At 38.5% G+C, this 23,707-nt stretch overlaps 1 protein-coding gene and 1 long non-coding RNA gene across 2 annotated transcripts; both read left to right on the top strand.

Annotated features, from left to right (window-relative positions):
- Positions 1-4,963: 4,963 nt before the first annotated feature.
- Positions 4,964-9,329, top strand: LOC109198672 (uncharacterized). Its single transcript, XR_002059355.1, has 3 exons — positions 4,964-4,982; positions 8,586-8,722; positions 9,182-9,329. It is a non-coding gene; the product is annotated as an uncharacterized LOC109198672 (long non-coding RNA).
- A 523-nt stretch (positions 9,330-9,852) lies between these two features.
- LOC109198657 (golgin subfamily A member 6-like protein 6) lies at positions 9,853-11,155 on the top strand. The gene is made up of 2 exons (XM_019354034.2): positions 9,853-10,530; positions 10,583-11,155. Exons 1-2 carry the CDS (start codon positions 9,853-9,855, stop codon positions 10,946-10,948), a joined length of 1,044 nt encoding a protein of 347 aa, XP_019209579.1. The 3' UTR covers positions 10,949-11,155.
- The last annotated feature ends 12,552 nt before the right edge of the window (positions 11,156-23,707 follow it).

Here is a 23,707-nt window from a genome sequence, read left to right as displayed (position 1 = left end):
AAAAGGTTAATTTTTACTTCCATTGACAGAGGACACTGAAAGTGACCAATTTGGTTTCCACAAGCCAAACTTTATGTGATATCAAATCAGAGGAGAGCCTTTCACGGACATGTGAAAAGCTCTCATCAAATGAAGCTGGCTGGTTCACAGTGCTAATCTTTTTTTAGCATTATAAATCATTTTGAAGAATATTTGGCCCAATGTCAAACTGACATAAGTTAGATTCACAGGATCATCAAACATTTTCACTGTCTCCTGCAATACTGAATATGTACCATGGCTTCCTTCTTACAGATTCTAAACAAAACTGCATTAAAAAATAAAGAAAAAACCCCCCGAAAAATGATAACTCATCCTACTGAAAACACAAACTTTTCCTTATTAAAACAAATTATCTATAAAGTTAAAAAAGACAGCAGCACAATACAGCAAGAGTGAAAATAAACCTTCTCTAATGTATCAAACAAATGCAAGACAAACATAAGTAGAGGGGAGAGCATCGTGGGGAAGTTGACAGAAAGAATGTTGTTAAAATAGCAGACAGAGAGCATGCTTCCACCATCCACCAGTCAGACAAGCCACAGTAACAGGAACAGTTAAATGATTAACTTAATTCATGACAGGAAACAAAACCAAAATGACTTATTGTAATCATTGATCTTCTTTTCTTACAGGGGCAGAAGAATGAGAGAGACAAGAACGAGAAAGACAAGAACGAAAGAGTCAACAGTCTTGTTCTCTCTGCTAGTCACTTGGGGGCAGGACAACTTCTTGCTCCAGTCTAATGGGTCCATTGGAAGAGAATTGTAATTGTTCTGCCTTTTGTTACATGCCGCTCATGTGATATACCAATCAGGTGAAACTGGATAATCTTCCACACCACACCTGGTGATGTCTCATGGCACACTTGTGTGGTTGGGAAACACTGATTTAAACTATCCCATTGGTGTCTTTAAATAATTGATATTCTCTATATAACAATCAATCAGGATTTTATTTACAAGATGCTTAATTCCACAGATCCTCCTTGTTACCGACCAATATGTTTTATGTAGCTATACACAACAAGAAAATATAACAAACTGCCATTTAGGGAATATTTGTTTTATATATTTTAATGGTGTTGGTAATGATAAAACAATAAAATATCTTTAAAATCTTAGTTTTCTTTTCTTTTTTAAATTGGAATAAATCCACACTGTAATGAAACCAGCTGTACATTGTCTCCTTTAGAACATTAGAACATAAATCATAATATAGAAAAAATACCAAAATACATCACAGCATCACAGTTGCTACAGATTTATGATACAAACCACGTAGTTGCTGCCATGTGATTGACTGATTATACTTGCTTTGAACAGGTGTACTTAACAAATTAGCCAGTAAGAGCTGTTTAGCGTGCTCTAAAAGTAGTTACATGTTTAAAATGTCATAGGTTCATGTAAAAAAAAAGAAAAAAAAGGTTAATGTTTTACTTCCATTGACAGAGGACACTGATTTGAATCTTCAGGTACCTGGACAATAAAAGACTCTGCAACATACCTCTGCAGTCCTTCATCATAAAGTAAGACGAGAAACATGTGGTGAGGATCTGTAATGGCTCTGGCAGGCATTTTTGAGAAAATCTATGCATCAGTACTTCACCCTTTCAAATGTATCATGTTAAAGTGAACGCAAGCAGCTGTAGAGTTATAAAAATTACAAGAAACACAAAAAATGTAAAAGTGGCTTGTGACAAAGTTCGAAATCAGTGTTGTGCTGTTTACTTTGAAAAATATGTGGGACGAAAGCCATCAAAGAAATGCTGTCATGGTTACGTTTTTTTTTCTTTTTTTACTTGCATAAAAAATCTTTTTGTGTGTTTTTGTTTTTTTTGCTACATTATATTTTATCATGTGTTATATTTCTTTGCTTATTTCACTCGATGCTTATAGCATTCAGTGAGAAAAGGAATAATATGACGATATTCCACATGTACAAGGAACAGTTATATTTCTTCTAAATGCATATTGAGCTGCAGTGTATTTGCAGAAAAAAATGCATGAAAACTCTTTATGATACCATCATAAATAAGACAATGTATTATATAAACAGTTTTCATGAAAATTGCAAGCTTTGTTGTGATGATCTCTGTTTTTATTTGTCTGTCTTTTGCATACTGTCCAGTAAATATTGTAGGCTATATGCGAAAATTAAAACTGTTACTCTCTTTAGAGGTCTACATAGTTTTTAGTCTCTTCATTTTATGGCAGCTATTGTGAATACATGAAAATAATTATTAGAATGTAATGTTTTAAATTTGCTTAGATGAGAGGGTCCAGCAGTAGATCAGATGAATAGGAAAGGATTTGTCTGTGTGTTTCAGTTTGGCTTAGCTGTAGGCCTGAGAGTGTGTGTAATTGTTTAGAGAGAAAGGAATTTATTGACACTGGGGGTCTGCTGTCATAAAAGGAGACAGGAAGCTACAGTTGGGGTTGCTGATGCTGATGCTTGTACCTTTAATAAAAGTTCATAATTGCCATAACTTGGACCAGTGGATGCAGAGTGGGGGTCTCAGTGTTTGTAACATGTTAACTCTGTTTTCTATGTTGTGTAGAGGAATTTGGTGTAGCTTGGGTGAGGAGATTACTTTTATGACCCCCAGGAAGTCACGTACACAGAGACACACACACATAGTGTTTTGACTGTTACGACACACCCACACCTACATGCACACTCACTCACGTGCACACACATAGACACACGGGTACGGGCACACACAGGCACTCACGTGCTCGTGCATACACACAGACACAGAGTTTGCAGCACACCATGGGGGTTTTATGATGGGGTCACTTCTACAAAACTGTGTTTCACAGACAAAGGGTGGAAGATCTGCAGAGGGACACCGGCCTGGCACGTCTCCCCTTCTAGAAGATGCATGCTTAAATGAAGATGAATAAAGATGAATAACGGTTTTGTGAAATGACTACTGAGTTCCGGTGCCATCTCTGGATGCCCGAGGAATAAAAAGAACTGGGGTAAAACTGATTTCTAACACTATACAGCTTGGTTCTGAGGTGTTTCTGCTCGCCCTGATTAATTGTAATTGTTCTGCCTTTTGTTACATGCCGCTCATGTGATATACCAATCAGGTGAAACTGGATAATCTTCCACACCACACCTGGTGATGTCTCATTTTTTTGGGGGGGGTTCTGAGGTGTTTCTGCTCGCCCTGATTAGCCAAAAAACTGTTAGCATCACTTTGGTTATCCTGCTTTTTTGTTATACAGTCTATTTTGGAATTTATTGGATTGTAGTTGGTTTCTTTAAGGATTTCTACATTTGTGCAAATTTGGATTCCAACATAAATAAAAGGTCAAATTTAGATGTATGTATTCTAGTCAAGAGTGCTCTTGCAGGCAGCGGTAAAGAAACACAACTTGTGCTTGGGAGCAAAGGTCTGTAAAAGAATAGATGGAAAATAGTTTTATTTGTACAAAAACATATGAACCGCAGACACATATCAGACATGTACTTGCACTCTCAATCATAGCTGGTGATCAGTTATTTGTTTTTCTTGTCATTTGAGTCAACCCCTTTGACTGAGAGCAATTATGTTTAGTTTTCAGAAAACTGATATTAGTTTTTAAAGAAAAATGTCCTTAAAGTTCCACTAAGATATTGTTACTCACCTCACCTTTCTAATCTTCTAGCTGTAAAACTCACTCTAAAGGTGAAACAGGAAATCCTGTTCTTGAAGAGGAATTATTAAAGAATCAAATATTATTACTAACTGTCATATACACACAATATTGACTGGCTACTAGTATTACTACTTCTTCCTCTCCTATCTAACATGTTACTCATGGGAAGAAAAAACTGCTTTCATTGTTGTCGTTGTTTTTGTTTCCTGTAAAGACAAATATTGAATGCTGATTGTCTGTTCTTGGTATCCTGTTTGGCGCGCACTGGATAGATGCTTTTAACAGTGTACAGTATATAGTATATAGCAATATATATATATATACATATATATATATATATATATATAACAGCAACAGCAGCTTCTTACATTTGACAGAGCATACAGCCACTGAAGATGGTAAAACATTCATTTTGACAAAGGTGCTTACATACACCGGATCCCCTCTCTGCTACAGGTGCACACCATTCACAAAGTTGTTGGCCAAATAAGGATTTGGCCAACAACACAATTAAGGATTATATCTCGTCATCTACATTATAAACCTCTCAGAGAATTGGAACTGGCAGAAGATCATTATAAATCCAGAAAGGTGTAGCCATATAGTTGCCCAGTGTGCATCTTAATGTCTACAGTGTTCTCAGTGACTATTTTTACACAGTGTCACACACGGCACACTTTTGCGTTCAATGTTTCATTGTACCAGAGAACGTGACCATCCTGTCATGCTCCAAAAATGAGGAGTGTCTGCACACCAAGCTTTACCTGTTTAACGACCTTCTCTCATGTGACAAAAAAGAATTTAGCTTCAGATTCCACAGAGTGACTCACTAAATGCGTCAGGTATGCTCAGTGGCCATTGAATAGCTTTGATTGATGTCATCTAATTTTCCCTTCTCATAAGTACCAGTAGAGTAAAAGTTAAAAACATATTAAGAGCGAATTCACAAGCAGCAAATACAATGAGTTTATTTCTGCTACATGCAGCTTGTGGTACAGGTTATGATGACTCTTATTTGCTGTTAGTCTTTAAATGTATACAATGTATGTAAATGCACAGCTGAATGGCTACTTTTTAAATGTGACTTTTTACATGTTTTCTGTATTGCGGCTTTTCTTTTAATGATGTTTCCAAAAGACACGAGTATTTTAGAGAAATTTACTGCAGCTCTACCTTTGAGAATTGAAAAGTTTCAGGTTTGACTGAAATGAAACTGAAACAACTGACGATACATTTAAAAAGATGCGAAGAAAGGTGTCAGGTCACAGTGGAGCATCGACATCAGGAGCAAAGGTAGGCTGCTGGGTTGTTGCTATCTTTAATTCATTTTTTTGCTGTTTAAATATATAAATATATTATAAAAATGTAATTATAAACAGTTCCTGACTTATTTTTTTCACTAGTAAAATATAGTGACTTAGAGGTTTAAATTTGGGCATTTTACAGGAGACTGAATAAAAATAGCAATGAATCTTAACATATTAAAACTTGGAGTTTCATTTAAGACAAGACTTTCTAGGATATTGACCATTGATTCATAAAACAGAACAAAGAAAGGTCGGATAAATCAGCAGCTTTTCAAACATCCCATTAATTGCTCGTTAACTCACTTTTATTTCTGAATAAACTAAATAATTGATAATAAATATATAGAAATTCATTTTAAACTGTGAGGTAAAGACTCTAGAGATAATCTCGAGAAAACCTCCAGTATCACAAAATCACTCATTTGTAAGCACTATTGCAATGGTGGGAAAGAAAAGCCCCCTTTTCACAGGAAGAAATCTCCAGCAGAACCAGTCCTCCAGCCGACTGCCTCAACCAGTTGGAGAGGTGAGGAGAAAAAGAAAAGAACATCGAAAGTGAGAATAGGACAGGACAAAACACAGGCTGCAAAAGAAAAGACAAGTGAATGACACGCTGCAGTGGTATATATGTGTTTAAGACTCAAACAAGGAAAAAAAATCCTTGTGTCTTGGGCTTTGATTAGATGTTATATAAAGTTGTGTAAATTGAAATATGTAACTTTAGATTGTATGTCTAGTCTTTCACAAGTTGTAGAACAACAAGTTGTTGTCATTGATCCTGACTCATCCAGGTTGTAGGGTGTGCACAGCCATGTATGAACTATGTGTAGGTGTGTAGAGATATAAACTTAATTTAAATAAAAGAAAATCTAAGAATATCCACAGTCAAACTCTGAAAATAGATCATGCAAATACTGTGAGTATAGTGTGTGTTGGGTCTGCGCTTCCACAGCCCCTGCTGGTTTAGACTTATTCCCATTAATGAAGCAAGGAAGGAAGGCGAACAGCTTTAACCGGTTTTTCACATGATAGCAAGGGAAGGATCTCAGAGCAGCCCTGCTACCCTCGGTCTCAGACTACTTCGAAGAAAGAGCTTCCCCTGCATTTTTTTATTCTGTGACTTAGTTTACACAAACACTTATTGTAATGAGTGTTTGTGTTTAATGACAAAATTTTACAATTTGACTCCAACAGTGTGTTTTAGAACTGTAATGATTCATTCAGTATCTAAAATAACTTAACTGAAAAACAAATTCGGCATATATGCTTTAATAAATATTATATACAGCTTGTGGGGCTGACAGAATGGGCTCACACGCAGACTCAGGAAATCTGTGTACAAAGTTTATTAGACACAAAAACACCAGGTGAGCTATAAACACAGGTATGTGGGTCAGGGGCCCATAATGAGCTCCCTTCTTCTCCTGCTCTCTGCGGGCAGGGGAAGAAGACAAGACACTCCACGTTCGCTAAACACAGGTTCCACAACGAACAATCCACACAAGGTCCACTCCGACAAACTCGCAACAATCCAAAAAACATGGGGGAAGGCTTCAGAAAGATCTAGTCACAGGGAAATGAGAGTTAGCAAAAGGCAAAAAACACAAGGAAAAGCTAGGCGACTCTGAGAACTACTAACAGCAGACTATAATGGTCCAGCAAAGAAGAACACTGAGACGCCATCTTAAATAGTCACTGGAAAGTCATCAGCCAACGAGCTTCGGGTGTGGAGGATCACAGGTGTGTGGGCCAAGGGTGGGACACCGTAATGAGCTCTGCGCAGGCAGGGAGGAGACAGGGAGAGAGCAAAGAAGGGAGTGAGTGAGAGTGAGAGAGCAGAGATATAAACAGCAAAACATGCAGCCACACAGAGTCAGCTGGGAGGACACAGAGACCATGACATAGCTAAATGTTGCTACTTCAAGTTAATTAGGATAACTATAAAATGACCAGTTATTTTACTAGTTATTGTTTTTACTTTTATTTTACTAGTTTTTTTTTGTTTGTTTATTACTGTAAACTTTATAAAAGTATATTCTTACTGACACAGAACTCTGCTTTTTAACTTCCTGTTTTCATCTGGCTCTGTGTGCAGGACTGTAGCATATAATCTGTACCACTAGAGAGTGCCTAATCATTGTCCAAAAACCAGCAGTACAACTAATTTAGAGATTTAAACTCTAACATTCCACCATAGTTCTAATTTTTTTAAAAAGAAAAAAAATAATTATTTCTGAAAACTCAAAATTCCCCAGAAGATTGTCAACTTGAATCTAAGCTTTATCAATAAAGTGGAACAAGAAAATAGCGAGTAAATGTTAGGGTTCAATGTTGAGAGAAGAATCCATAAATAACCACAGATCCGGTCCAGTGTGCAATTAGACGGCATTTTAATGAATACACATATGCGGAGCCAATACTGTTCAGATTCAGTATTGGACTGACTACAATCGTCAGCACAAAGACTTTTATAGGGTTGAAACAACAAAGCCCCCTCTTTTGCAAAACCAAACAAAGTACAGCTTACGTCACTTAAACCACAAAATGTTCCGTGAACTTTAACATAGTTTTAAAGAACATTGTCTTCAGGTCGGTGCTTCCCCTCAGCTCGTCTTCGCTGTCGCTTCCCTCTGTTGCACTTCCTCTAAGTACGTCGGCACAATTCTTCACTTCTGCCTTACCAAAATAGATCTACCATGGTGTGTATGTGTGTGTGCGTACACATGCGAGGGCGCGTGCGTGCTGTGTACTGTGTACGTGTCATGACCTCTCTCACTATTTGTCTGTCTGTACGTGCAGAGTTTGCATCTGCTTTCTGAACCTTAGTTGACCTCAACTTAAGCAACCAACCAGGCTAAGGCCATCCTGTGTGTAATGATCTTGACTTATATGTGAAATATATAAACAACTGTTTCAATCTACCACAACTGCTTAAGGCTTAATCCGCAATAAATGCATACTAAACACCCTTGCACTTAAACTCTGGCTTCAGTTTCACTTCTGCAAAAGTATGCTCTGCAGACGCGTTTCGTTTCCTGTCTCATTTTGGCACAGAGTGTATTTTCCTGTCTCTGCCCTTCTACACAGAAACCCTGAGATCATAGAAGCATTAAAAACATTTACAACTATTGATTCAACTCAACCGTTTAAAGTGGTTCTTTCTTGGACCTGTAATACAGGCTAATATAATACCAATATATTTGAACATCTGAATGCATCTAGGAAAGCAACATCCCTATTAACATGAAATGGTAATGATGATTATAAAAATAGCAGCAAATAATAGCAGGAAAATATTTCTCCCCTTCACAGGGTTAAAATGTTAAATGTTATGTTTTTTGTCTTATAGTATGATAAGGCCGGTGTGCAGACAATGTCTGTATGTTAATTTTTTTTTATTAAATTAGTTTTCAATCACCCTCATGGGTGGATAACAGATTACTTATTTTATTCTTTATCCACGAAGATCGAAAAAATAATGCAGAATGGAAAATAATATACTGTAAATCAAAATCTACTGATCACATTTTCTGGGTTGTGTATGTATTTTTACCACCAGTTGACTTCTTGCTTGTTTGCACCTTATCAGTTCCCTACAGATACTCAACCTATCCAATATGTTGCATTGTCCCGCTTGTGGCTGGTCAAAACAAACAAGTTACCAAGGCTTGAGAATTCACCAAGGAAAGAAGGGTTGTACACCAAAGGGAATGAGGATCCCTGAAAGTAAGCAATTCCGTTTTCATATGCTGAACTATATGGGATCGCTAATCAGAGGAGAGCCTTCCACAGACATGTGGAAAGCTCTCATCAAATAATGCTAGCTACAATAGTGATTATGTACCATGACTTTCTTCTTATAGTTTCAAAACAAAACTTTATATATAAAAAATGTGAAAACACACATTTTTCCTTATTAAAATAAATCAAACAGAAAAAGAGCAGCACAATAAAGCAAAAGTGAAAATAAATGTTATCTAATGTATCAAACAAAAGCAAGACAAATATGAAGATATACTTGTTAAAAGAGCAGACAGAGAGCATGCTTCCAACACCAGGCTTCACCCCACCATCAACCAGTCAGACAACCCACAGTAACAGGAACAGTTAGATGATTAACTTAATTCATGACAGGAAACAAAAACAACATGAAGTATTGTAATCATTGATCTTCTTTTCTTACAGGAGTATATTACGCAGTGACACACATGATGGAATTGGAACATGAACGAGAGATCCAACAAATGAGACAAGAACGAGAGAGAGAACGAGAGAGAGAACGAGAGAGAGAACGAGAGAGAGAACAAGAGAGACAAGAACGAGAGAGAGAACGAGAGAGAGAACGAGAGAGAGAAGAACGAGAGAGAGAACGAGAGAGAGAACGAGAGAGAGAACGAGAGAGAGAACGAGAGAGAGAACGAGAGAGAGAACGAGAGAGACAAGAACGAGAGAGAGAACGAGAGAGAGAACAAGAGAGAGAACGAGAGAGAGAACGAGAGAGACAAGAACGAGAGAGAGAACGAGAGAGACAAGAACGAGAGAGAGAACGAGAGAGAGAACGAGAGAGAGAACAAATGAGAGCAGAACAAGAGATTGAAGAAATGAAAAAAAAACTAAAGAGTCAAGAACAAGAGATGGAAGAAATGAGAGAAAAACAAGAGAGACAAACAGAAATGATAAAACAAATGAAACAAGAACAAGAGAGACAAAAACAAAAGAGACAACAAAGTGAGAGAGAAGAACCAGAGAGAGAAAAACAAGAGTTGGGACAAATGAGAGAAGAACCAGATAGAGAAAAAGAAGAGATGGAACAAATGGGAGATGAAACAGAGAGAGATGAACAAAATATGGGACGAATGGGAGAAGAACCAGAGAGAGAAAAGGAAGAGATGGAACACATGAGAGAAGAACCAGAGAGAGAAAAGCAAGAGATGGAACACATGAGAGAAGAACCAGAGAGAGAAAAAAAAGAGTTGGGACAGATGAGAGAAGAACCAGAGAGAGAAAAACAAGAGTTGGGACAGATGAGAGAAGAACCAGAGAGAGAAAAAGAAGAGATGGAACAAATGGGAGAAGAACCAGAGAGAGAAAAAGAAGAGATGGAACAAATGGGAGAAGAACCAGAGAGAGAAAAAGAAGAGATGGAACAAATGGGAGAAGAACCAGAGAGAGAAAAAGAAGAGATGGAACAAATGGGAGATGAAACAGAGAGAGATGAACAAAATATGGGACGAATGGGAGAAGAACCAGAGAGAGAAAAGGAAGAGATGGAACACATGAGAGAAGAACCAGAGAGAGAAAAACAAGAGTTGGGACAAATGAGAGAAGAACCAGATAGAGAAAAAGAAGAGATGGAACAAATGGGAGATGAAACAGAGAGAGATGAACAAAATATGGGACGAATGGGAGAAGAACCAGAGAGAGAAAAGGAAGAGATGGAACACATGAGAGAAGAACCAGAGAGAGAAAAAAAAGAGTTGGGACAGATGAGAGAAGAACCAGAGAGAGAAAAACAAGAGTTGGGACAGATGAGAGAAGAACCAGAGAGAGAAAAAGAAGAGATGGAACAAATGGGAGAAGAACCAGAGAGAGAAAAAGAAGAGATGGAACAAATGGGAGAAGAACCAGAGAGAGAAAAAGAAGAGATGGAACAAATGGGAGAAGAACCAGAGAGAGAAAAAGAAGAGATGGAACAAATGGGAGAAGAACCAGAGAGAGAAAAAGAAGAGATGGAACAAATGGGAGAAGAACCAGAGAGAGAAAAAGAAGAGATGGAACAAATGGGAGAAGAACCAGAGAGAGAAAAAGAAGAGATGGAACAAATGGGAGAAGAACCAGAGAGAGAAAAAGAAGAGATGGAACAAATGGGAGATGAAACAGAGAGAGATGAACAAAATATGGGACGAATGGGAGAAGAACCAGAGAGAGAAAAGCAAGAGATGGAACACATGAGAGAAGAACCAGAGAGAGAAAAGCAAGAGATGGAACACATGAGAGAAGAACCAGATAGAGAAAAACAAGAGTTGGGACAGATGAGAGAAGAACCAGAGAGAGAAAAAGAAGAGATGGAACAAATGGGAGAAGAACCAGAGAGAGAAAAAGAAGAGATGGAACAAATGGGAGAAGAACCAGAGAGAGAAAAAGAAGAGATGGAACAAATGGGAGAAGAACCAGAGAGAGAAAAAGAAGAGATGGAACAAATGGGAGAAGAACCAGAGAGAGAAAAAGAAGAGATGGAACAAATGGGAGAAGAACCAGATAGAGGAAAAACAAGAGTTGGGACAAATGGGAGAAGAACCAGATAGAGAAAAACAAGAGTTGGGACAAATGAGAGAAGAACCAGAGCGAGAAAAACAAGAGATGGAACACATGAGAGAAGAACCAGAGAGAGAAAAACAAGAGTTGGGACAAATGGGAGATGAAACAGAGAGAGAAGAATGAGAGAGTCAACCGTCTTGTTCTCTCTTCTAGTCACTTGGAGGTGTTGGGTCTGTGTTTCCACAAGCCCCGCTGGTTCTGAAACTTATTCTCGTTAATGACAAAAACAAGACGGATATCTTTTACTTGCTAGCAAGGGAGGCCCCAGCCGGTGTCTCAGACCGCAAAATGACCTCAACGACGGCCTCCGCTTGCTGCCTTTTATTGGGAAAACAGTTCACACAATACACATCACAGCAAAGCACCTCCCACGTAAACCCCCCCAAATGGTTCTAAGACAAGGCACTATGTGTGTGCATGTGTAAACATCCTACTGCTGACCAAAAGGGTCATAAAAGCAGGAAGCAACATCACAAGAAACAAATTTTCCAGAGAGGATGTTTCTGCAATAAAAGCTTCTCCAGCCAGTGGTCAGAGACAAAGGAATGTCTTGATCCTATAGATTAAACTCAGACCTTACAAATTTAAGAAGCATAATGACAACATTCAACAATTAGACTTAACAGGAGGCAGGACAACTTCTTGCTGGAATTAAGTGGGTTCATTGGAAGGTTTGATTGAAATTGTTTTGTCTTTCATTACACGCTGCCTATGTGAAATACCAATCAGGTAAAACTCGATAATCTTCCACGCCACACTTATGTGGTTGGGAAACACTGACTTAAACTATCTCACTGGTGCTTTTAAAGAATTGAAATTGTCTATATAGCAATCAATCAGGATTTGGCTTACAGGATGTTTAACTCCACAGATCCTTCTTGTTACTCCACACGTCTGTTAAAAAAATTGTCTTAATGGGTAGTTTAGATACTATAAACTGAGGCTGACTTCCTTCTATGTGTGCTATTTGTGGTTTCTACTCTTCTACATAAGTCACTTAAAGTATTGTAATTAGAGTCTATGACCAATATTTTTATGTAGATATACACAAAAGAAAATCTAAAAAACTACCATTTAGGGAATATTTGTTCCATATATTTTCACGGTGTTGGTAATGATAAAACAATAAAATATCTTTAAAATCTTATTTGTTTTGTTTTGTTTTTTAATTTTAATAAATCCACACCTTAATGAACGCAACTGTACATTGACTCCTTTTCTCTTCCTTCAGCCCTAGGAGCAACAAATCTAGCTTCATGCCTATTTTTTTAATGTACGACTAAACTACCTTTTTTTTTTTTTTGCCTGTCCCGTTTGGTTCTTTTGCCATCAGAATTATTGTCTAAAGGTGAAGAAAGATGCCCAATGGATTTACTTTACCAAATACAGCCTTGCCGTAATGGTCTATTTGATTCACCTTTTATTGTTTATTTTATCTTTATTTTCATTTGCTAGATACGGGACAGACTTGAATGAGGAAAAGAAAGGGAGAAAGAAAGAGGGAAAGAAAATGAACAGCGGAGAAGAGGGACGGGGATAAAGGGCAAAAAAACAAAAACCAACAAAATAAGCAGACAAAAAATACATATATCAATCACCTGGATCACCTGTTGAGAAAGAAAAAAGAAAACAAGCAGAAGAAGACGAGAGCAATAGAATAAACAACATCATGATGATCTATGGGAATATAACAGTAAATACTAAATGTTAAACATTATTGTGCAGCACGTAAGATCGACAGCGCACAGTGTGCTTTAAGGTAGGAGCCAAAAAGGGTGTAGTTTGTGTGTGTGATCACCCGTGTGTACACCTGTGAGCATGGACGCGCTTGTTTTTAAAAGGTTCCTTCATGTAATGATCTGCTAGAGGGTGTGGGGGGCCACTGCCCCGTCCTCCAGGGCATGAAGCAGGTATGGAGGAGATCAAAACTTCAGACATCCAGAGGCCCTCAGAACACAAGAGACCAAGGAAGACCAACAGAGGGGCAGCCGCGCCACTATCCCAGAAAGACCTGAGGAGAGTCCCAGATGAGGGGTCACTCAGCAGCCGCGGCGCATAAGCCAGGGGGGGTTGCAGTGACGTACCCGGGAGCTCCGCCGGCAGCCAGCTGCGCCAGAGTGACCGAGCCCCAGGCCGAGAGGCCGAGGGCACCCCACCCCCAAAGTGGCCTGAGCGAGCCCCAGGTTCCAGGCCCCGATAAGCAGCCACCAAGGAGTGAGCCGGTGTGTACCTGGACGCCCATCCCTGGACACAAAGACCCACCAACGCACCGATGCCTGAGAGCGTCTGCCACTGGCAGGGGAAGTGGTGGGGGGAGATAGGCCTCCATACTTTGGAGGGCCTGAGATGTCCCCAGAGAGGTGGTGTCTGATACCCAACCTGACATATGGACACAGACATACAGGTTCACACAGATACAAACATCCATTCCCACCCTCATGCTCTCATAAGCAATTACTCAACACTCACTCAACGTGGTGACAGACATAAAGAGACACTGTACACAGAATCACACTCCCCAAGCGTACTTTAAGCTAAGTACTAGGTACCCTTGCCCCTGGAGGGGGAAACTGCACCCAGACGATCGGTGATGGCCAAAAGAGGAAACCCAACACGATAACAGACTATAACCACATGAAGGTATGTGAATGTGTGTACAATTTTACACCAGTGCTACAATGTTTTCTGATGTGTGCTATACAGGCCTATAGAAAAAAACATATACTCATGACTCTCTCTCTGCTTTTACAGTGTGGTGTAGACGTGTTGGACCAAATGACACGGATGTATTCCGTAAGATCAGGTGGCCGGTAGCGGTTTTCTACAATATGCTGGACCTGGCGGCAGTGAATGCCTACATTTTGTACAAGGCATGTACAGGGTGGACAGGCAAAAGAAGATTGTTTCTGAGTCTTCTAGCTCAGCAACTTCGTTGCCGATTCATGCAGCACAAGGAAATATTAGCACAGAGGCAGGGATGATGGACACTGGGTCTGCAAACGCTGTAAAGTTTGAAACACTTTGAAATAAAACAGACTTGTGTACCCATATATTGTGAATGTGTGTCTTTTGTATGTAGGTTGTAACACAGAGGTTTGACCTGCCTTGGATCTGAGTAAACAAATGCCAATGTAGCACAAACACACACACACACACACACACACACACACACAGACACACACACACACACACAGACACACAGACACACACACACACACACACACACACACAGCAAATCTGCATTTATTTGTCCTACAAGTGGAAAATCTGCATTGTCATTGCAAAAAAGTGTATCAAATCTATGTGTGTGTGCATGTATATATCCATCCATATTCTTCCTTTAGTAGAATTAAAGAGGGTCTGTAGACTATAAATACAAAGAAAAAACAAAGAGTTCGATTAGTCTGCAGGAACGTCAATATGGCTCTGTGTGCTTGTGGTGTGTGGGACAGTAACTACATGCCCATAAAAGAAGCTGACTGTGTCAAGAAAGCACACAGAGAGACAAACAGACGAGTTAAACTCTAGGCAGATGAAGAGACTGAATGCCTTAAAAAAAGTAATAAAATGATATTAATTACATGTTTTAGTGTGTCAATACAGGTGGACTCTCCTCAACCTGAAAACATGAGAATAGTGGCAAAAGGATAGATTAACAGAATTGGGATGAAAACAGGCCAGTCTTTGGCTAAAATTTTATAGCTTGACCTCTCACTTTGTCCCCACCCTGAGAAGAAGCTCAAAGGACAGTTAATCTCATAATGAAGACCGACAGAACATAGTGGACTTGAAGAATTAACAGCAGGCAAAAGACTGACTGATGACTCCAGAAGCAGAATGAAAGAAACCACGTGATACAACATGCACGGGGAAACTGCAGGCTGGTAAGAACAGTGTGACATGACTGTTTGAAGGCACTGAATGTGATATTTTGCCAGGCTGGGACTTAACTTAAAAGAAAAATACTGAAAAGATCAAAACAGAGAAGAAACAGACTGTGTTTGCTGGAGCTTTGAAGGCCACACAAGGACACTGTGAAGAAAGGGACAAGGACCGGTGAGAGGTGAAGCCAGGACAAGTTCGAGTGTTAGAATACAGGATATGATTGGATTGAAATTGAAGCCGGAACTCATGATGGTTTAAGGATGTCCACGAGATCACAACAAAGAGGTAAACAAAAAGAAAAGGTAAAAATAACGAAAGAAAATAACTGACAATTATATTAATGAATAGACAACACCAGTGTTGGTCAAGTTACTTGAAAAAAGTAATCAGTTACTAATTACTGATTACTTCCCCGAAAAAGTAATCCCGTTACTTTACTGATTACTTATTTTCAAAAGTAATTAATTACTTAGTTACTTAGTTACTTAGTTACTTTTTAAAAAGACGATTTACAACCTGAATAGGTGATAAAGCGATAGATCTTTCAGCCCAATTCTACTTTTTCTGCATAATCCATCATACAAAATGTAATCAAATGGAAAAGTCTCTTTTTAAAACTTGTTTTATTAGTTTTAATCTTTTAACATTATGCATCAAGCAAAAACTTAATTATATGCAACATTCTCTGACTGGAAGAAATTTGTTTAACAATTAAACCTATTTTCTGCACATTCCAGCACATAAAATAAAATATTTTTTTGTGTTTACACTCACTCTTTCAAATAGATGAAAGTAAAACACAGCAGAAAATAAATAAAATCAAAGACTAGCGGTCCTGTTGCTCTGTTTTCACCTGTAAAGCAGGACTGGGGTAGGCGGAGGTTTACCCTGGTGCAGGTGTGCCGCAGCGGTCAGTGGAAGAATCCGCGAGTTTCTCTGTGAGTTTCATATTACGTCGTAGTACACTCGCTGCTTGCTTGGAAGTTTAGGGGGTTTTTTCGCTGTAAAAAGAAGTTTTCTTCCCACGCACAATGGACACTAATGTTTTTGTCACTTTTTATGGAATCAAACTCAAAGTAAGGTCAGTACTTCCACGCTTTGAACGCTGCATGCTCATACTCTCTCCCACACTCGATATATTATGATCTGCACACAGCTGTTGTCACGAACGTCGCACTCGCTTACGTCACTGTCATGAGACATTCTCGCAAAAAATCACGGTTTTAGTAACGCAGTAACGCAGCGTTCCTACGGGAAAGTAACGGTAATCTAATTACCGTTTTTGCAATAGTAATCCCTTACATTACTCGTTACTTGAAAAAAGTAATCAGATTACAGTAACGCGTTACGCGTTACTGCCCATCTCTGGACAACACACACACAGATTGTTACATGTGAAATTATTTTTGGAAAGAATCAGAAGTGAGATAGTTTGAATTTAGAACTCAGTGAAAAGATGCATGAATTAAACCTTATTGTAACAAACACTTGCAATGAAGAAAGCAGCTTACACTCAATTAACATGAACGCAAGGAAGAACACGCTTATATTTATACACTTGTACACATGACATAATGGGTATTTCTGAACAGAGAGAGAGAAACGGGTCGTTTAAGCACCAGCTAATAATGAAAATGTCTCAGTTGTGTTATTTTCAGAGGCAAAGTAGACCTGGATCAGTTTTCCACATGCAGCTGTTTGTGAGCTCAGTTTTTTCCTCACACTTCTGCTTTGTTTCTGGCAGCAGTTTTTCTTTTTCTGTCCTGACTCATGTGTATAAAGCCTTGATGCCATAGGCAATTTGTTTTTGTTGTTGGTTGTTTGTTTTGTTGGCTTGAAAAACAATTTTTTGATAGAGAGAGATATTATACCCCTTATGTCAAACTGAGTGATTTATGGCCCCCAATAAAATGTTATGACCCTAGGAAGTAATAAAGTAATAAAGGAAGTAATAAAAATATGATATTCATACAAATATGATATTCATAAAAGTATGATTTTCATAAAAATTATGATATTCATCCAAAATATGCTAGTTCATAGCTTATTGCTTTTTCTTCCCCCCAAAAATAAATTATTTGATTATTTAGAACATTTCTATATTAAATAGCATTCTTTTATTTTTAAGCTATTAAAAAAGTTTTTACTTTTTTATGCTTAAAAAATCTGGTGGTGGGTCAGCGCGTGACCTTCTAATACTCACTGCACTCTTAAGGTCAGTGTAACACTAGATCACTTCAATGTCTCAAATAGCAAGAGTAACACATAATCTTATCTATTAAAGAGCCGAAAGGTCTTGACAAACATAATAAAGTAGATTGACAATGAAACAACGACACCTGCCACTTGTAACATCAAGTAAGAACTATGCACTTTACAAAAATTAGAGACTAGCAGAATATGAGACAAAACATCCCACTGACAGACCGACTGACTCAAAAGGCAATAACACACAGGCAACTCACAGAGCCCAACAATTAACTGAGAAACACATCAATTTAAATGTTCACATTTCCCTCCATGTGGTAATGGATCCAAACTAGATAACTGGAGGTTCATATTTAATTTGGAGGTTAATAATAAGTTAAAGGTATGACACTACTTCAATGTGCAAATCCTTTCATGTGTAAATCCTTTCATGTCAGCTTGAACTGTTAGAAAGCCAAACCAAAACCATAGGAAGCTTTCTAAGCTGTAAGTTAGACCTTTACCCACAGTGAAGCAGGAAACCACTCGAATACAATTATATTAGAATTAAAATGCTTCAGTGCTTCTCCTCCATTGTCTGCTACTACAAAACACACATGCCTAGAGATAAGGATTGTTCAGGACGAACATCATGAAAGGTTGCTCAAAGTCACATCACAATTTCAAGTTCATTCACTCCAGCAGTTTGCAACTGAATCAAGTTGGCACTTTTACCTAAGATGGGAACATTTTTATGCAAGAAATGTAAACTTTATTTTTCTCAAGGAAAGCAAAAAACATGTTTTTGTTGTGCAGCTCTAGATAAATGCAGCACACGAGGTTAGAAAAACAAAACTTAAGCACAGTTTTCAGGAAAGCCCACTGCGTCGGGAACACGCGCTGGGCTGTTCAAATCACGGACAATCATTATCCCACAGTTGTTTAAGTTTTTAAACCCATTTTGCACAGAGAGGCATTTTTTAAAAAAATGTATTGATAGCAATGTTGAATATTATTACACATGAAAAAAAAAACAACTACAGGTAAAATAATTACACCGTGAGGCCTCTGCCTTTCTAAATGGAGGACCAGTAACTGCGTGTGTGTATGTAAGCGTGTAAAACTACATTGTAGCCACAGCCACCCTGGGGCGCACTGACAGAGGCGAGGCTGCCGAACACTGGCGCCACCGGGCCCTCTGACCACCACCAGTAGGCAACGGGTGAAGTGTCTTGCCCAAGGACACAACGACCGAGACTGTAGGAGCCGAGATCGAGATTAACAGTAACAGTATTTTGTCTCTATCTGCCATTCTGCAGTTCATCTCATGTAAACAATACCGTGGCGCACAGCGTGACGTGAAAAAAGGCAGATACCTTTGACATTGCGTGACGAACTCTGTATTCCTCGTCCACACGTAAACGCAAAAAAGGAGTTTTAAAAAAATCTCTGTTTTCGGCGATTCGAAACGCCGTTTACGTGTGGACGAAACAGCTGCGTTTTCAAAAATACCCGTGTAGGTGCGGACGTAGCGTACAAGAGTTAGTAGTTTATTTTATTGCTACCTGTAATTTATTGCAGTTTACTTGTATTTGCTTAATTGTTTACTAAATGTTTGAGGTGTGAAATAAACCGCGATGGAGCAAAATATGGGTGTGTGTGTTTGGAGGATGCGTTAGTACGTGTGCGTGCGTGCACGCTCGAGAATGGAGGGGGGCGACCATTTTTCTTGTAAAACAAAGGGGGGCCTAGCAAAAAAGTTTGGGAACCACTGGTTTAACCCTTCATTAAAACTTGACTTTAAACATAAAAAAGGAAATAAAACTCAGGAGCTTTCAGTCTACTTTAGTTTCCCCTTGTGCGAATTTTAAAGTTTAAAGCCATACAAGCAGTGAGTTTGTTTGTTAAATCTGAAACTGGTTAATTTTGTATAAAGTTACAAAACGTAGATGTCATTATTATAAGTTACTGTACTAACATGCTAACACATTTTAATTTGTGTTTAAGTCAAAGTACAACTGAGGTCATTGCTGTTTAGAGTCGAGTCCAACTCATCTTTCAAATATATGAAACATAAACATATTTCCCCAAAATTTGTCATGTGTAATTATTTTTTTTTTTTTACTAAGGTTCTACCTGACTCTGTTTGGATCAGCTGGTTGTGTTATTGGTGTTCCAAACTGGGAAAATTTGAAATGTTCATTTATCACCTTTTATAAATCTCACTATTGATATATTAACAAATTGCAGTGACCTTGAGAGGTCAAATGCACTGCAACTTAAAAACAGAAAAAAATCAAACTGAAAAAAGCCACAAAAGCACGTAAAACAGACAGAAAGTTGAATAACAGAAAGAGTGTAGTAGAAGTTATTTAAGTGGAGACAATAAAGTGATGGAACAACTATTTTTCAGATTTTTGGATCAATGTCAGACATAGAATATCTATAACTGTGTTAAAGTATTTAAAGATGGATTATTTCAGTACTATAAAAATCTTGATCTGGCCTTGATTAGCTGGATGCTTTATATATAAAAAATAAATGTCCACCGTTACTTAGTATAGTTGGTCTAACAAGGTATAATTCCCCAGTTTCAAACAATGAACATTGGAAAACAAACACTTTTCTTTCCAAACACTGCACAGTTCCTTAAAAGTGCCACTCCATCCAGTACATACATCATGCAATGTCAACACAAGAATATCAGGATCTTTGTCAAACACCCTGACTAGTCACAATTAAAGAGCTCAGTTCCTTAGATTAAGCGGTTTGTTGAGAGATTATGTTACAGTGCAGTTTTTCTACAGACAGAAATTCATAGGATACAAATTAGTCAATCATGACAATAAACATCAAGCAAAGCAAAAGACTGCTATAGGTTCTTATAGCTAAATAACTCTTGCTATAACTATAAGCTAAATGCAGATATTGGCTTGTCCTATGAAAATCAACTTCAAAGCTTCCTCTAAAAGACTCAGACTTTTTATTTGTTTGCTCATGAAACATGATACATAATGATGTATTTAACAGTATAGCTCCATCCACACAGGAGCCGATCGCTGATGGTTGGTCTCTAGCACCTAACATGTCAAACATCAAGTTCTTATTAAAAAGGACAGTGATTAAATATATCACGGCTCTATAACATGTCATAAATTGTGACAGGTTTATTAACTGCTTCATATGTGTGTGTGTGTGTGGGGGGGGGGGGGGTCATAAATCCCTTCTAATACCCCTCCTTGTCTACACGGTTTTGGGGTTACTATTTTCTTATTTTGATCCAGCAGTATCGCTTTACTGGAAAGGTTTGACACTTCTAGTAAAGGGTGGGTTGAGTTCATATAAACAGAAATATTCCTGGCAACAGGCCAAATACCAAAGGAATTTTCTTTACATGAAAGCAGACAATGCCATTAACATGTTAACTGCTTAAGGTTTTGGTTCTGTCTCCGAATGAAACCTATCACTGCTTTTCTTCACTATTAATGCTGACTGTCTCTACAGGCCTGTCTGACTGGTTTTATCATTATCTGTAGGACTGACAAGTGATGTATTCATGCTGACACTGGAGTGTGATAACAACACCTGTTGTGGACTTAAAAGCTGCTGAGCAGTTCTCAGCATGAGAAGAAAATAGTACATTTGGTACTAGTCCAGCCATTTTTTCACCTCTCCATCTTCAGGAGACATCCAGCAAACACAGAGTTGGTTAGCAAATCTATTTTAAAATATAATGATATATTTATTTTAGCACAATGACAAATAGCTTAATTTAAGTTCAGTTTTATTTAAATCATTTCACTAGCTGGGCCCACGTCCTCATTTTAGGTTTGACAGTGTTTTAGTAGGTAAAGGTGAATGCTTGGACATGAATTGAGCTGCGGTTTGGGGAAGGCCTGGAAGGGGACTGGCGACGGCTCCTGGGCCCTGGCAGATCCCCATGTACTCAATAGGAGTGAAGAAGTTAAAGAATTGAGAACAAGAAAGGAGGGTGGGGCACTTAAATGAGAATGAACAGCTTGCAGAACTGGAGGAACCTAAATAGATGACAGCCGGAAGGAGCGTGTTTGGAGGCGTGGTCCTGCTCCTGAAATTCCAATACATAATCTCCAAGACAAAAAGCCACACCTTTATATGTGAATACCTCATGATGTTTTGATGCAGTCATTCCAAAATAAATCATGAATCCTGAAGTACTCCTTGCCCCATGAGAGGAAATCCTTAGCAAAAGTGTCTAACAGCATTGAGCCCATGGGATCCAACAGGGTTACTTATGTGAGCTGAAATATTTTATTTTATAAAAATAAATATTTTATTTATATGTTTGTAATGATGCTCCTCACTGCACTCTTAAGGTCAGTGTCACACTAGATCACTCCAATGTCTTAAATAGCAGGAGTAACACACAATCTTATCTATTAAAGAGCCGACAGATCTTGACAAACATAATGAATAAGACTGACTATGAAACAACCACACCTGCCACTTGTAACTTAAAATAAGAACTATCCACTTCCAAAAATTAGACTCTAGCAGAATATGTCTGCAGTGTCAGACATCGGAGATGCACCTACAAATAAAGATTTGTTACTAGTGATGGTAAATTTGATTCTTTTTACTGAATCGAGTTTTAATGAGTCACTCACCAAAGTGAATCGGGTTTTTTGAGTCATTTGAGTCACTGAGTCAGTTGACCAGAGAGTGCAAAAAATGTACATTTTCACTCAAACTTAATTTGTTTCTCTTTTAATGTAAATCCTACTGCTAAGATGAGTGATTCTTAAAGAAAACAACTATTTTATATAGCAAAAAAGAGCAAAAGAATTTCTAAAGGGAATATTTCTTTTGTTTATTTTTATTTTATTAGTATTTTCCTTACATGTGTCAAATATATATTTTCTCATCTAAATGTCCACTGAGCTGTGAGCCAGGGGGCGGTAGTGCGCCTTAACATTGGTTGCCAACGAAGAAGAAGAAGAAGTAGCTGCGAGCCAGGAGGGAGGGGGTGAGTGAGTGAGTGATTCGTTCGCTCTATGATTCAGCACAGGAGGGAGGGGGTTAGCGAGTCATGAGTGATTCGCTCGCTCTATGATTCAGCACAGGAGGGAGGGGGTGAGCGACTCATGAGTGATTCGCGCGCTCTATGATTCAGCACAGGAGGGAGGGGGTTAGTGAGTCCTGAGTGATTTGCTTACACTACGATTCAGCACAGGAGGGAGGGGGTTAGTGAGTCCTGAGTGATTTGCTTACGCTACGATTCAGCACAGGAGGGAGGGGGTTAGTGAGTCATGAGTGATTTGCTTCCCCTACGATTCAGTGCAGGAATGGAGGGGGTGAGTAGCTCAAATGTGCTGTTAGCATGTTAGCAGAGCGTTGCTACTGTAAACCGAGGAGCTATTGTCTTGATGTGAGCTTCTACTCAGGGTTTTTTCTTCCAGTTCAGAGCAGAAATGTTTTTGTTAAGATACTGGATGTTGTGTTTTTCTTCACAATTTGAATTATAAGCTAGATATATTTCTACTAGTGAAATTAGTTTGCTAACAGCAACAGGGATGAGTCAGTGAGTCAGTTGCGCTTGTGAATCATGATTCACGAGTCAGTAAAGTGATTCTCGAGTATTGAACGATTCGTTCATGATTCGCGCATCACTATTTGTTACTTCAAACGTCCATTTGAAGTTTCTCAGTGTTAAACATACCATGAGACTTTCATCACTTTCATTCACTCCAGCAGTTTGCAGCTGAATGGAGTTGGGGCTTTTGGAAATATTTTTCTGCATGAGAATATTTGTCTCAATGAAAAGTCAAAAACCATTTTTGTTGTGCAAATGGAAACAAATAAAGTTAAAAACAAACAAATAAAAACACAAAAATCATTGTTGCACTTCTTCAGAATTTCTAACCTAACAACAGCCTCATCATCATGAGTGGCATCTCAATACTGTACACCACCAAGTGGGAAGCTAGTCATGTCGGATGAGTCAACCCTACAGGAGGCTGAACATGGCTGAACTCTCAGACAGACTCTTGGGCATCCAGGTTAGCAGATAGCAGCAAAATCACTGGCCAGGACAAAGTGGGCACCTACAAATGAGAAAAGTGAGCATCAAATCTCTCAATTAGTCTGTGAGAACTCCACATGTCCTGTTTGCCTGCTAACTTCATGATTCAAACATTTTGTTTAATGTGATGCAGTATGTTCGTTTTTCTTCTGTAATGAATACTCTATCTGCAACCAGAACAGTGACATCTAGTTTTGTTACAGAATTGGCCAATACTGAATTTTGGTACTTATGACCGACGTTAAAGTACAGTTACCTCA

This window comes from Oreochromis niloticus, linkage group LG3 (assembly GCF_001858045.2).
Source record: "Oreochromis niloticus isolate F11D_XX linkage group LG3, O_niloticus_UMD_NMBU, whole genome shotgun sequence".
In the NCBI taxonomy this organism is placed as follows: Eukaryota; Metazoa; Chordata; class Actinopteri; order Cichliformes; family Cichlidae; genus Oreochromis; species Oreochromis niloticus.
The sequence above is the reverse complement of the archived record's forward strand: the minus strand, read 5'-3'. Positions and strand labels throughout refer to the sequence as shown.